This window comes from Lagopus muta, chromosome 17 (genome assembly GCF_023343835.1).
Source record: "Lagopus muta isolate bLagMut1 chromosome 17, bLagMut1 primary, whole genome shotgun sequence".
NCBI lineage: Eukaryota > Metazoa > Chordata > Aves > Galliformes > Phasianidae > Lagopus > Lagopus muta.
Window position 1 is genome coordinate 4,083,159 of NC_064449.1, and position 14,458 is coordinate 4,097,616.

General features: G+C 40.3%; 1 protein-coding gene across 4 annotated transcripts in view; it reads left to right on the forward strand.

The window, feature by feature from the left end:
* The window catches only part of BCR (BCR activator of RhoGEF and GTPase), a 102,570-nt gene that overhangs the window by 45,508 nt on the left and 42,604 nt on the right, over positions 1–14,458 (forward strand). For all 4 annotated transcript variants that reach the window (XM_048963728.1, XM_048963727.1, XM_048963729.1 and 1 more), the window contains 2 exons: positions 3,785–3,969; positions 13,937–14,041. In XM_048963728.1, coding sequence (XP_048819685.1) covers positions 3,785–3,969; positions 13,937–14,041 — 290 coding nt within the window. The remainder of the gene's footprint in view (positions 1–3,784; positions 3,970–13,936; positions 14,042–14,458) is intronic.

Below are 14,458 nucleotides of genomic sequence, written 5' to 3' on the forward strand. Positions count from 1 at the left end.
TGCAAAACTGATGAAAAACCTTTGTAGCCCCCAAGTAGTTGATTGCAAATGGTGATGTGCTGGTGCAGAGTGGAGTACTGTAAGGGAATATTGGAGGGCCAGTGGCAGAAATAGCTGCTGTTTAGTGGTGAGAGGGCACATTTGGTCAGTCACAGCTGCCAGACTTTCTTATGAGGGTAGGGGACAGGGACTTCTATAAGCTGCCAAAAGAGAAAAGCTGCTGCTGGTGAGGGAAGCTTGAGCATTTTGTTGCTCATTGTCCTCATGCAGAGGACAAGCCTCTGCGGGGTTAAATGGCCACATGGCTAAGCCAGGTCCCTGTGCCCAAAGCAACACTGGTGCTTTGCTCCCTGAGATTGCTTACATCTACAGGAGGGTCACCCAGAGCAGCTAGGGATGTCCAATGAGCTCCTGGCTCCAATCTCTTTGCTGTAGTCGTTCTGCTGCCAGGTAGAGCCTGAACAGCCTGTGCAGAGTTGTGCCTGCCTGTAGGAGATCCAAATAACCTAGTTTCCCTAGCAACAGTGGTCTCTTTAATCACAGAGATGCGAGCCTACCTCTGTTATTAGTGTTAGGGCTTGCTTGGTGTATCTCGCTAGAGTAATACTTTGCTTCTGTTGGAATAAATGGCGGAATAAAAGCAAGAAGGTCTGTCTGCCTCAGAGATAATTAAAAATCTCCATGGGTGGATTTCAGTGCTGTATGAAACAATAATAGGAAGAAGAGGGATTATAACTGTTTCTAAGCTTTTTGAATGTGTTACAGATACTACAGATACAGTATCAAAGCTTTAAATTCTGTGTGGGGCTTTCTCTGCACGTATCTTGTGGCAGTCTGTGACACTGATGGGCTGGCTCTTCATTCCTTGCTGAGGGGTCTTATTTTCATTTTCATGCATGGAAAGACAAAGTGAATGATGCAAAGGTAAACTGAATCTTTATGCAGTGCTGGGAATAAATCTCTTCTTCCTAACCTAAGTCTTCCATCTTTCTTTCCTTTCGAATGATGATTTCCTGTGTAGTAGGAGACAAAAAGTGTTGTGGAAATCAGAAATACAAAGCCTACTTCTTAGTAGGAGAAAGTGAGGAAAGTGAAAATACTGTGATTCCCTGCAAGCCTTCCTGCTGATATATACATATGGAGTTTATTTCTCCATTAACAGAAAGGGAGCAAACCATACAGTTAGAAAGCAAGCACTGGGAGTAAAGAAATATTCCTGCTTTCATTTCTGCGCAGCAAATGAGTCTTGTTACTGCATGTGTGCAGGAGAAACTGGTTTGAATAGGAGTTTGAAGAAATTCTTCCTTGATCAAAGACATGAAGCTGACATAAGCACCCTGTACTGATGTTCCTCTGTGGATAAAGCAAGTGTTAAATTGTCAGCAGTGTTTTTCAGGCTTCTTGGGTTAGAAAGCTGCAGGAGGGATAATTCAATGGAAATCAGGTATTTGCATTCCTCCAGTGAATTTGCCTGGTGTTACATTTTTATTTTTATTTTTTTAATGACATAAATGTTGTAGAGGTGGAAGGAAGAAGGATTGTCTTCCACATAAAATTCTAATTTCTGGAGTCAGCATGGTCCCTAATCATGCCTTGTGACCACGTAGAAGACCAGTCGTCTTGCACGTGGTGGAGGTTATTCCTGTTGATTTCTTTCCTTGCCTGTTTGAGAATTGGAACACAAAGGCCATGATATCTTCTCTCCTGCATTCTTTTAGCTAAAGGGCTCCTGACAATTCAAGCATGAGATCTGTGATTTGTTTGGCTTGCTGATATGTGGGCATTATCCAACTTATCTGAAATCTCTTTTGTTTGTGCCCGATCATCCTTACTTTAGCACCTCTATTTCAAGCCTCCATTTACCAAATTAACTTAATAGGATGAGTTCTAAACAACTAAGAAAATCTGGGAAGTCTCTGACATCTCAATAAAAGTCCACCCCAGCAAATACGTACTGTTTCTTTTCTTTTTTTCCCTTCCTCTCCCATTCCCATTCCTGTGGTCTTGCACAATCTAAAAGTCCTTTGAGAAACTGAGGGCTTGAGCACAAGGTAATACCATGAGAGAGTGGGTGACATAAAACTCACTGAGCTTGTTAAAATAATATTGCCATGGTCACTCAGCAGCCTGAAGGCCACATACACAGCAGTTATTTAGCGGGGTGGTATTTGCTACAAATTGAGACAGAGGCTCACTTCTACAGTGAGTTTATTGTTAGGTTTTCGGTATATTGTTTGCATAAATTCCCTGGACTGGCTCTCCCTCCTGAATAAACCGCACGGATCAAGTTTTATTCTGTTTCACACAAAGTTCACATCCTTTGCTGGCATGAGTCATGCTTTAACTGAGTTTACTGTGAAGGAGGAAAGTGGGCTTTAAAATGTTACTCCTCCACCCTGCCTTGGTGATGTATAACAGGATTATTAGTATGCTTGGCAGCTGCTGCTTATTATTTTTACAGAACCTAGATATGTGAAAACAAGTAGAAACTAGTTCTACAAGTAAAGGTTGAGTTCCAGTGTGAATTTAATGCAAATTTTTGAACTTTTTAAGACCAAAAACAAACAAGCAAAATCCTTGTTTATGGCTTTGTCTTTCATAAGGCTTGCCTGCTACAGCAGAAGTGGATCTAGCTTGTCTGCCTTGAGTTATTCCTCAGTTTGGGGAGAAGAGTGAAAATGGATGACTTGTAACTGAAAGCAGCAGATTTCTGCCATGGCCTGGGCATGGCTATCACTGCTCACACTTCTGTACGCTGACAGGTGAAAATGCTTCACACGTGAAGTATGAGCAACATGCAAAGTTGCTTCCATCCTCCTTTGGGCACGAGAGATGTGATGCTTTGGCACTGTGCAGAAAGCAAATGTTCATCCTCTGTGTGTATTTGTGCAGAGAGGTAAAAGACCTTTTAACTTACAGCACAGGGAGCTGTTCTGTTCAGTGTGTGTCCTCAGTACAGTTTTTTGCAGAAACAGTAGAAAAGATACCAGAATCAATTTTACTACTCCTTTTTCCTGCAGAAATTCATTGATACCTCATAAAAATTCAGATGTGGTGTAAAGAATCAAATTAACCATTTTATTTTTATTTTTGTGGGGTACTGGAGAGAAGGAGGGTGGTTGTTTATTTGCTTAGGGAATTAGAATGGAGGAGGAAGGCAGCCAATAGAAGATGGACTCTTAGAGTTTTGTTTTGGCAGCAGGCCCGTTCACTTGACATGTACGACCTTTCTTTCCTAGTCCTCTTGTTCCTAGTCTGAAGAGAATTACAGAACCACTGAATCTTTTAGATTGAAAAAGACCTTCAAGATCACCAAGTCCAACTCTTCATTTTCTGAGCTATGTATTATTGATGATTGCTAAACCTTCAGGGGCATCATCTGTTCATTTCCACAGAAAAATAAGAACAACAGAGGCTGCTACCCCAGCCCACTGCATTGATAGACTCAGACTGTGTGACTTGTATGGAGCCTGTACGAGTATTTATCTTAATGCTAATACTTTGAAGCAAAACTTGGAGGAAAGAGCTGCAATTTCATGAATGCCAATGTTAGATATTAGAAAGGACTTTGCCTTTTAGGACTTAAAATGATCAAAATGAATGTTTGGTGACATGAGCTTAATTAAATTCATGTTTCCACTTGATCTATATTTAACTATCACTGATTCTGTGATTACTTATCAGTAAACTAAATAGCTGGGACATCAACAGTGCTGTGGTTGACCAGCCTGTTTCATATCCAGTTTGGCTCTGACCAGACAGATTTTTCTCCCGTGTTTTGCAGATGCTTCATTCAGTGGCACACCACCCAGCTACGCGTATGATGCAGACCGTGCTGAAGAACAGAGGCGACATCATGATATGATGCCCTACATCGATGACTCGCCATCGTCTTCCCCCCATCTCAGTTCCAAGAGTCGAGGCAGCAGAGACACCCTGTCTTCAGGGTCTCTGGAATCTACAAAATCAGTGAGTTCTTTCCTGCCTTTTTGGGGTCAATCACACCTTGTAAAGTTGGAAGGAGTACACTGCTTTAAGGGGGAGGGGGGCTGCCAGAAAGGTGAGACAGGTTAGTTGATACACTATCAGTCATGTGCTACTGTGTTGTATATTTGATGTTAAATTGAGACTTCTGACTGATGTTCAAGCTAAATTGCAGAAATAAGTGTTCTGTGTTTTTTTTTTTTACTCATTTTTAACTCATTTTTTCACACTTTGAATGTATTGAAGAAAAGGGATGCTTAAATGCTGCTACGAGATCTCTAAATACCAGATGTTTTGGAAGTGGGGATACTGGACCAGAGCTTCCTAAAGTATAGGTGCATTTGGGGGCCTGTGTTCATTGTGTGCGTCTGTTTATGTGGGTTGTCATTGCCTTACACAAGTAAAATTAATTATTTTTGGGTACTTTGAAGGCTTTGATAAGGTATCTGGAATATACAGACCATTTCTTTTGCTCTATGGAAGTGGAATAAGGAGAATTAACGCTGTCAGCTCTAAACTGGAGTGACTTGTGTGGGAGATGGATGTTCATAAAAACTTTTACTGTTTACTAAATGCATATCCATATAATCTCTTCTGAGCTTTTTATCTTATCAGAATTGACTGAGTAGCTTGATTTGTGTTTTCTGTGTGGCCATTCAGGCTATTTTGCATTATTTTTGCTTCAGGGGCATGGCTGTTGTTTAGAACTTGATGAATTTTTTTTGTTGTGTATTGCATTTTTTATCTTATAGAGAATCTGCCACTTGCTTTGGTAAATAGCTATCGACTGCTCTCTTTAGTCAGAAATCTCTTATATTTGACTTGATCTGTTTGCCTTTGAACTGTAGTTTGCCGTTTTTATCCTTTTGCTTTCAAAATTGCAGAGCACTTCCATGCCAAACTGGTGTTTCTTTGGAAATCTTTGTCATCTGCAGATTTTTTGTTTCCCCAATTCATTCATACAAATACTTAGCAGCACAAAAACAGCTCTTAGTTTCTTCCTACTCTATTTCTAAGACAGTGTAGCCAACCAGCCTTGAATTCTCAATTTGCAAATGACACTTAGAAATCTGTTGTTTAAGTTGTTTAATTTGTGTTGACTTTGTATTGTTCTGTCCTATTAATCAAAGTGTCATGGGAGAAGATGAGGGGTATTTTACAGGTATCAGTATACATGTAAATCAACACCTTTATCAGACAGTTTTATTTATTTTATATCAAAATGATTTCCAGAGTTTGACAAGTTCCACAAACCATTGCTTTTAGCATTGATTTTATCCATCCTTCTATCATTCTTTCTTGGTTAGTGTCACATCATGCATTTCCTTACTTCTCCCAGGATGAATGTTAGATTATAAAGACTGCTTGAAAGTGTTCTTGTTCTTCTCCTCAAGGTCTCTTAAGGCATTATTAAGTTCATTTACTGTTGATTGTTGTATTTTATTTGAATATAGTGTATGGAATCTAGCTAGCTGCTTCTGCTTTACCCTATTAACTCTGAGATGCTTTTTTTCCTAATTGCTCGGGATGAGAATTCTTGTGATATCCAAGAGCCTTTTGAATGGAGAAATGATCATTAATAATTTCAAAAGCTCCAAGAATATTTTGATATTGGGTTGAGATTTTCAGGTTATGTTTCTTAGGTTAAAAGGAAAATGCAATTTGACATCATATGGCTGAGTCAAAGAACCCACTGTCACATTGTTTGTAGCTGGAGGCCTGGAAGAGAAACAGCCAAATGTTTCATCTTAGTCTTGATTTATTTGAATATCAGCTCATAAGCATTTAAAAGTAGATAATTTAGTGTTGTCCTAACAATACTAGAAGACTGCCTTTTAAAAAGGTAATACTTATAACCAGCTGCTTTCTTCTCTCTGACTATAAAAAGATTTTTTTATTGTTTCCAAAAAATGCAGGGATACTGAGACAGATTAAACTTAAAATAATGAACTTCAACTGCTTGAGCTGATCGTGGCTGCCGTTAGTCCACAACTGACAATGCTATCTATGAATGGAGGTCCACAACAGGGAGGAAGAAATTAGTTTATAAATGGTTATGCTATTTCCTAAGCAAGTTAAACTTGGACACAAGTTGTTAGATGAGTTTTACTATAATTATGTTTTCAGCTGTAGTGGAAAAGACATCAGTAACAAAATTAAGTGTCATGTACTTTGCTCGTTGCAGTGTATTTAAACCATGTTGGATCAGACCCCTGAAATACCAGGATGCAAGTCTTTTTTTTTTTTCCCCTCACTACACCTCATTAGCTGAAAACACGTCTGTGAGCTTGCTTGTATAGTAGTCCCTTCTTCTGGCTTCTTACATGCCTGCAGTTATTTAGATTATCGTGGCCAGAGTCTAGAAATCAACAGTTACTGTATATAGCAACATGACAGTTGTTGTATACATACTGCTTTCTCAAAATACTACATTTGTAAGGTTGTTTAAAGGTTAAAGAATTACTGACTATGCAGTCCTGCCTTGTGCAGATAGCCTTGAGTCTTTATAATTAATTTCAATTACACAATTGTCCTATTTTTTGTATAGTTTTTTCTGTGTTATTTAGTGCATGTAACAAGTAATACTCACTGGATTCAGTATTTTATTGCTCTGTATATGTGGGACGTTTTAAACTTAGTTCTGAGTGCACAAGCACTCATTTCCTTTGGGCATGACCATTAATTCCAAATACTATTGGAATGCTATGCAGGCCTTAATTATCCCTGCAGTGTCCTGTGAGATAAGAAGATACCATGTCCACTTATCACAGGTAATGAAGGCAGAGAGATTATAGGAAGTGCATCTGCTCATTTTGAGTCCTTAATGTGAGATGTCTGATGTTATACAAAACCAGCTTCTAACTTTTAATGTGTTCTTCGCGTTCAAAGAGAAATTCCTTTAATTTCACTTGCAACCAAGGGCTAACAGCACTTCAGTCAGACACCCAGATGAAAAGCATGCAAACAATGATGTATTTTTTTAATGTGATCATGGCCAATTCATTTAGCATCACAGACTCGGCAGCATTCTGATGTTGTTCATTGGCCTTATTCGTCAGAACAGTCTTTCTTTTGGAGATCAGATCATTGATATCTGAACATTGAGGGCATTGTTCTTTGACATATTTTTATGTCAAAGGGATTTATATATATATATTTTTACCAACTGACTAAATGCTTCTGTCTTCTGACAGAGGCTGTAGTGTTTGGTTGGGTGGCATGGCAGGCTGGCCTCCATTTGGTTACCTAGCCAACGTAGAGAAGATGCAGAGGGACAAAGCAGTGTCTTGTTCCAAAAGAAACCAAGAGGATACCTCGTGGGCTACATGTGGAGGGGCTTTATGTTCCTCAGCCTCGGAGGTGACAGACTCCCAGCACCTCATGTCCTTTGTTCAGGAAGTGAGGGCCACAAGCTGACTTCCAGAAGGCTGCTGTTCTTCTCAATCTTTGTCGCTTTGGATCTGTTTCTCAATTCCTTCTTCTGCTTACATCATCTAAGTAGACTAAAAGATGTTGACTGCTCCGCATTCAAATTGTACAAATTCAACTGCATTTTATGTATTTCTATTTCACTTACTTTGTGTCCATCACTCAAACATATGCTCCTATCCAAAGAGGATGATGAGGGATGCCATCCTTAGTTTTATCTTTCATTGAAGGAGGATGTAAATGAGGGCATTTTTGATGTGCATCTCAACATCCCAACTCATCATTTTTGTAGTAAGGAGGCCTTAAAAGATGTTTGCATTGAGCAGTCCAGGTTGTATCCCTCTCCTGGCTCTTCCAGAATCTCATGCTGAGATGTGGAAGCATGTCTTGGCATAAAGCCAGCCTTTTCGCCAGACTTTGTTGCTCTGAAGCAAACCTACAAGGGAAAGATGAAAAGGGAAGAGAAGGGAAAAATAAATATAAGTTGCTTATTTAAGTTGAAAGCTATATAATTTTTTCCAAACAGTTAATTATTATTGAACTATCCAAAAATTCTGGAAGCTTTTGGAAAACGTCAAGACAAATGTTTGCCAAATGAGACACAACTGGTAAGTCCAGAAGGTGTCAGAGGGTTTAATGGGTAGTATTAATTCAGACTCTTAGAGTACAAAGAGCAAGAATGCTTCTGTTCTATGCATAAAGTCAAAGAAAGAGGTGGATAGCTATGTAGGGTAGGACAGAGGAGGACGATAGCACCCTTCTCTAGAGGAGAGTTTATTGCTTAGAGCTTGGGGTAGGTAGTTTGTTTGAGGATAAAGGCACTGAGAGAGTATAGGAAGCTTCAGTCCTGAGGATCCCATTGCTACTACTCATGTGGGAAAAGATTAGAGCAATGGAGAGGGTAAAGGTGAGAAGGCCTTTCAAAGATCAGCTTGCCAACAAAGACAGGCTCTAAGACATGGTTGGATTTAAGATTACTGGGCTCTGGAGATGGGAGCAGGACAGTCTCCCACCTGAAAATGATAGCAGTCACTCTTCTAGAGATTAAGAGATGATTTTTTTTTTTAATTGAATATATTTTTTACCAAAATGGTTTTCCAATTTTTGTATGCATCACTGCCTGAGAGCAGGAGTGCTGAAGCTGAGCAGCTAGTTCCTAGTAAGAACATGCTTAGCACCTTGATTTTTTTAATCAAAATTTAAAGTGCTTCAACAAAATTAAAATGCTGCTCCTCTGAATACTGTGAGATGTTAAATTGTTTTTTAATGAAAAGATAATAATACAAATATGTAGAGTCTATCTTTTGTTGTTTGCTCTGTTGTTTTCCAGTTGAAAACAACAGTTCCAGGCTCTGGCTCCCCAGACCATGGAGGGGAATGAAAACTGGCATGTCTATGTAAGCTTCCTGTCAGGACCTGTCTGGAGCAGAACAGTCAAATTTTGCTTCATCTGACTTTTTTATTTGTGAAATACAAGGGATGTGTACTGTTTATCCTCCTGAAGTTGAGTTCTGACAAACTGGGAAAGCACAGGAGGATGAGGGGCAGAAAAATTGACCTCTGAATGTACATTAATAAATGAGATCACTTGTCTTACAGCTCTGCTTAGTACTTCTGTTGTCAGCTTTTCCCGTGCTCTCCAACATTTCCAAATCCTTCTCCTTTCTCCCTCTTGATATTTGTTATTTACTTATTTATTTTAATTTAATGCTGCATTTTTCTCACTATCTCCAGCAGATGCAACTCTTTCTTCTCCAATTCTGTGTTGCCAGAGGGCTCTGCCTGGATGTACAGCCCTTCCTGAGGAGAGCTGGCACATCAATACTGATGTTATAAAGAATGTTGGCTCTTGTCCCTGCTCCTTCCCCTGCAAGGAGCATGATTGGATTGATTGCAGAATTTTCCCTGCCTAATATCACCTAGACAATAGGACACCTCCAGGCTGCTTGGCAGATGCTTTCAGAGATATTTAAACTTTAAAGATTAAAATGAATGTTTTTTTCTCCTTCATAGGGTGTTAGCTTGTCTGTGAGATTCTGAGCTGCCCTTACGGGAAACCTCTCCTTTGAACACGTTCATTGCACAACATGAACACACTGTACCAAAGGAAGGTCTGGAGAGTTAAAGTGCCTTTCATACGCCCACTTTGAAGCACTGGTTTTCTTTACAAAGCTGTTCTGGCAGCAACCACTTGGCCAAATCTTACACATGGTGGTTTCTAGATTCTTAATCTCTATTCTTTTAACATTTGCAATAAAGCAATTATTGCTGTTAATTTAAATAACAACCACAAACCTCTGAGCTCTTTAAAAAGAGTCGAGAAGAGCTGAACTTGTCTAATCCTTGGAGCTGGTGAATCTCAGGTTTGCTGTAATTGAATACAACAAGCAGTGCCAACCTGCTTAGTAAACTAGAGTACTTAGGCTGACAAGCTGTAAACACATTCAAAACAGCTATGGCTTCAGGCCAGCATATGCACGCTCTCTTGTGTCTTTAATGCTATTATCCACTCTGACTGGCCTTGATTCAGGTTGCAAAATTTTATTTATGATTGTGTTTGGTTTTTAAATCATTGGAATAGCAAGATGCACCACCCAGTTGAGAATAAAACAGCAAAACATTGTAAGTGTGAAATACCCATGAAACTTCCTTTATGTTGTCTTCCATCTTCCCTCCCTGTATCATATATATATTAGTAGTTCACTGAGGGTGGGAACACAGCACTGATTTCTAGCTTGCTTTGTTGAGAGCTGGGTGCTTCTTGGATGCTCACAGCTCCTACAGAACACAGACAGGAATGCTGTGGCTGCTCCCCTAGTAGAGTTTTATAAAACAGATTTATTCCTAAACCTGTGGGTAGAGAGACAATCAAAAGGTGGAAGGCCAAGGGGGAAGGGCTAGAAATGGATGCTTGAGTCAAAAAGGTAGGGATAAAATCAGAACGTGAAATACTAGCTAGGCTTGTACTAGTCAAGAACAGGCTAACCAGGGCAGGTAGGAAGCCTGGGATGCACTGCTGACCACCTGGAATTCTCTGCTTAGTGGTTAGAGTTTGCCAGCATGGGCTGCTCCCACATCCTGCTGAGAACATCCCGTCTGCACACAGGTGAATTAATAGGTGTATTTTCCCCAGCTAATGTGATCTTCTGGATGTAGTATCAGCTCCCTGCTTTGCCACAAACTGCTTGGAGATTTCAGACTGCTTCCTGCCTGAGTAAGGGAAGTGAGTACCCAGCCTTGGCAGATCTCCCTGAACTGGTGTACATCTGGGTGATGCCTCTTTGGCCCAGAATATTCCCTCTCTTAACTGCTGTTCTCCCTGGAGCACAGAAACAGAGCAGTCAGTGAGACTTTGTGGTTACGAGGTTGCTCTTGGTTCCCCTTCCTTCAAATATGGCCAAAGCAGAAATTGCCCTTGGTGCTGCATGCACCATGCTGTTGTGTGCTCTAAGACGAGAGCCAGGACAGCATTGCAGTATCTTTGCTTGCTAATTGCTCTGATTTGAGTGTGCAGGTGAGCTTGTTTCCAATTCTGTAAGCAAGAAATATTGTGATACCAAATAATAAACTTGTTTCTCCCTGATTTTGGCACTAGCTCCTAGTGAATTTCTTGGTCACTGTGCAAGTTTCATGACAAGAATAACTTAAAAGCACCCTGAGGCTGCTTTCCAGAAGTTCTACAGCAAGAGCAGCTCCTTGGTGCATCAGATGATGTTGTCAGAAGAGGCCATGCCCAGCAGGAGGCTCATGTTGGGCTCTGCTTCTCAGGGAGAAATACAGAGTGGCAGCACAATGGAGGCAGCAGCATGGTGTCCTATTGATCCCTGACAGCAGCAGGAGATCATTTCTTCACATTTGAGGAATCTTTGTGTAAATTGAAGGTATTGCATTGGCAACCTTGCGGTGTGCTCTGCAATTGTTGGATAAAATCCCTCGTGAGTTTCCTCAGCAAGTGCTGCACTGTAGCTTAAAGCAGCTAGGCCCTGTTCAGGCTGGCTGGATCTGAGGCTGTCGTTTTGTAAGCATCATACTTGGAAAATGCTCCTATAAAAAGAGTTAGGACAATACTGTGGGCTTCTCAATGTGACCTTGTGTTAATGGCCAGGAAGGAGAGCCTGTAGTGTGTCCTGGGAGATGTTTGTCTCCCTGAAAGCAAATCTCTTTGAGAGGAAATTAACATTCAGGCAGAAAGTGCTGTCTCTGTCAGCTGATGCCCAGCAAGAACAGGCTTATAAATTAAAGCTTTTATTTGTGAAGAGGAAAGCTGTTTTCAGTGCTATAATGAAAACTGTTGTGTCACAGTTGCGATGGGGAAGTTTGAATCATTTAAGCTACTTGTCATCGTGTGGTGCTCCTCACAGATGTTACAAACATACCCAGCTGGTTTTTAAGCACCCACCTCCTCTAAGAGAACCTGCTAGACATAATTGTAGTGTTGTGTCAACACTGACCAGTTACTTCATCCTCAGGAGTGGGGACTTTGGAACGCTGTCAGTTGTTTTTCGGTGCTTCTCTACTGCATTTTTCTTTTGTAAATGTGCTAAGAAATCTTTGGAAACCCAAAGATTACTGTTTGTCTTGCATTAAGGCTCCCAGGAGGCAGCTAGATGCCTCTTTAAGTGAAAGAAATCTTCGCCAAACATCTTGGTGCTGTCTTTCTGGGTTACATGCGTGTGCCATGCGTAACAGTGGTGTCTGAGCAGCTATCCACGTGCTACCACGACAGAAACTTTAAGGATCAGTCATAGTGTTAAAGATTTCTGTTTGAGCTGTAAGAAACATCATATAGGTGCACAGAAATGTGTTGCAGTGTTTCTTTGTTCCTGTCCTCACGTAGTTACTTCGTCACTGGTGTTTTTCTTAAATCTTCTGCGTCTGAATGCTAAACTCTGAGTTCCTGGTTTCTCTGAGATGCCCTTTCAAGGTTTTAAAAGGCACCGTGGTTCTTAATGAACCTTGCTGAAAGGTGGGCTGTAAAGACCAATGTTTTCCATGTCGTACACGATATGCACGTACATTTTACTCTTATGCTTAGAACTGCTTCTGTCTGGCACCTTCCTTTAAGAGGTGTTAGCAGTATTTGACACCTCACAAAATTTTTATAAAGTATTGCTGCAAAGCCTTTTAGCCTAGAAAATAGCTTATGAAATATAACGAAAGCATTCAAAAATCAGGGTTGTTATTGATGACACTGAGTCCAAAAATACCTGGGAGCGTGAGGATCCATTTCTTTCTTAGCATGGTGCGTGGGCTCCAAGCTGCACTTAATGCGATAGCTGCTGTAAGCTTACCTGTAACCAAGGTACATCTCTCATAATGAACCTCGTATCTACATGTGCAGGGTTCAGAGCATAGGACTCCAAGTAGAGCTATTTAAAATCAGCTGTAGACAGGCTTTATGTTCAGTCAATAGAGTGGAACATACTGTTAATGTTTCCTAATCCTCCTTCTGCTGAAATCAATAGCCAAAGATTCCTGTAGGTATTAACAGGAGTAGGATGGAGTCCCTAACAGTCTGCCCAAAGCCCTTAGAAGTATTTACCTATTTCCTTTTTCAGATCTAACGATTGTCTCCGCTCTTAGAGTCTTTTAACAACAATACAAGGGTGCAAAAATAGGAATTTTTTTTGTTTGTTTTTTAGGCAGTCATTCACAGAAATAAAAAGTTGAAAATGACATTCTGTAAGAAGTGGTGCTGGTGGTGTGACATTATTTATAACCTCCACTGTTTGGCTTTCCTTATTTTTTTCTTCAGAATTTATGGGGATGCTCCATTTTGTCAGGTTAAACGTTTTTCAGTGATAACTGCAATGTAGAAAAGAGAATGTCACTTCTCTTAAAACGTGATGGCTAACATCAGTGTTTGCCCATGAATGTATTTATTCTTCTCTCCTTTTTCCCCAGTTGTTTTGGTTAAGAACTGCTTTATGGAATTCCAATAAGAAAACCAGCATGTGCAATCCAAGCAGTGCTGATTATTCAGACTTTTAACTAAAAATAGACCTTGTGCAAGCTGGCAGTTAAAATAACTTGGTGAATAGTAAAGAGTGGGAGAAAGAACAGCCATCTTAACAGCAATGGCAGGCTGTTTCTGCTCTATATTCATGTGCATCTGTGTAGAAAGAGGGAAAGTGATCCTGTCTGTGTAGGGAAACACATGGCTTTGGAGCAGAATCGTAGAGAATTCTCATGGGAGGAGAGAATGAACTGCACATAACCAAAGGTCCCTACAATTTGTTTAGAATAATAGATTTTTGAATCTTAAAGTTTTAAGTTCTGATTTATGTGAATAAACCCAGGCACCAAAGATAGATGACTAAAAACTAACATCTATGAATGATTGCCATCAGTTTCTGGTGAATAACAATTTTTCTTTGGTGTTTCTATGTCTGCTTCTAGAATCTTGACACTAAACACAAGTTGTTTTTTATCAGCCTGTAAGTAAATAAAATCCTTCTCCTCATCCCCTCCATTCTCATTCTCTTTTTTTTTTTCTTCTTCTCCTCACTTAACTTCTTTATAGAGTGAGCCAGATCTGGAGAAAGGCCTGGAGATGAGAAAATGGGTCTTGTCAGGAATCCTGGCCAGTGAGGAAACCTATCTGAGCCACTTGGAGGCTCTGCTGCTGGTAAGCACTGCTCCATTTCCACCACCAGTACTGCTACTGTTTGCTGCTACTTCCATCCAAAATTGCCCAGAACTTCACACACCTTGATTGTCAGTTGCTCAGTGCAAAAGGTACCTGTTGGCCACTTCTCTGGTCAAGAGAAAGAAGCCAAAGGAAAGGACTGGGTATGGCACAACCCAGGAGATATTAATCTGATAGTGTGCAGGAACGCTGTCTGTATTCAGTGCTAATTATTAGACACACTTCTCTACAGTTGGACAGAGATTGAGGAAACTGAGTGCGAAGTGATTTTAATCACACTATTAATATCCTGGGAAGTTCCACATACCAGAGGTGGCTGATCTCCATGAGAGAATTTGCTAATTCCTAGCTTTCAGCAGTTGTGTGAATGCAAATATCACTTACTAACAGGCTGTA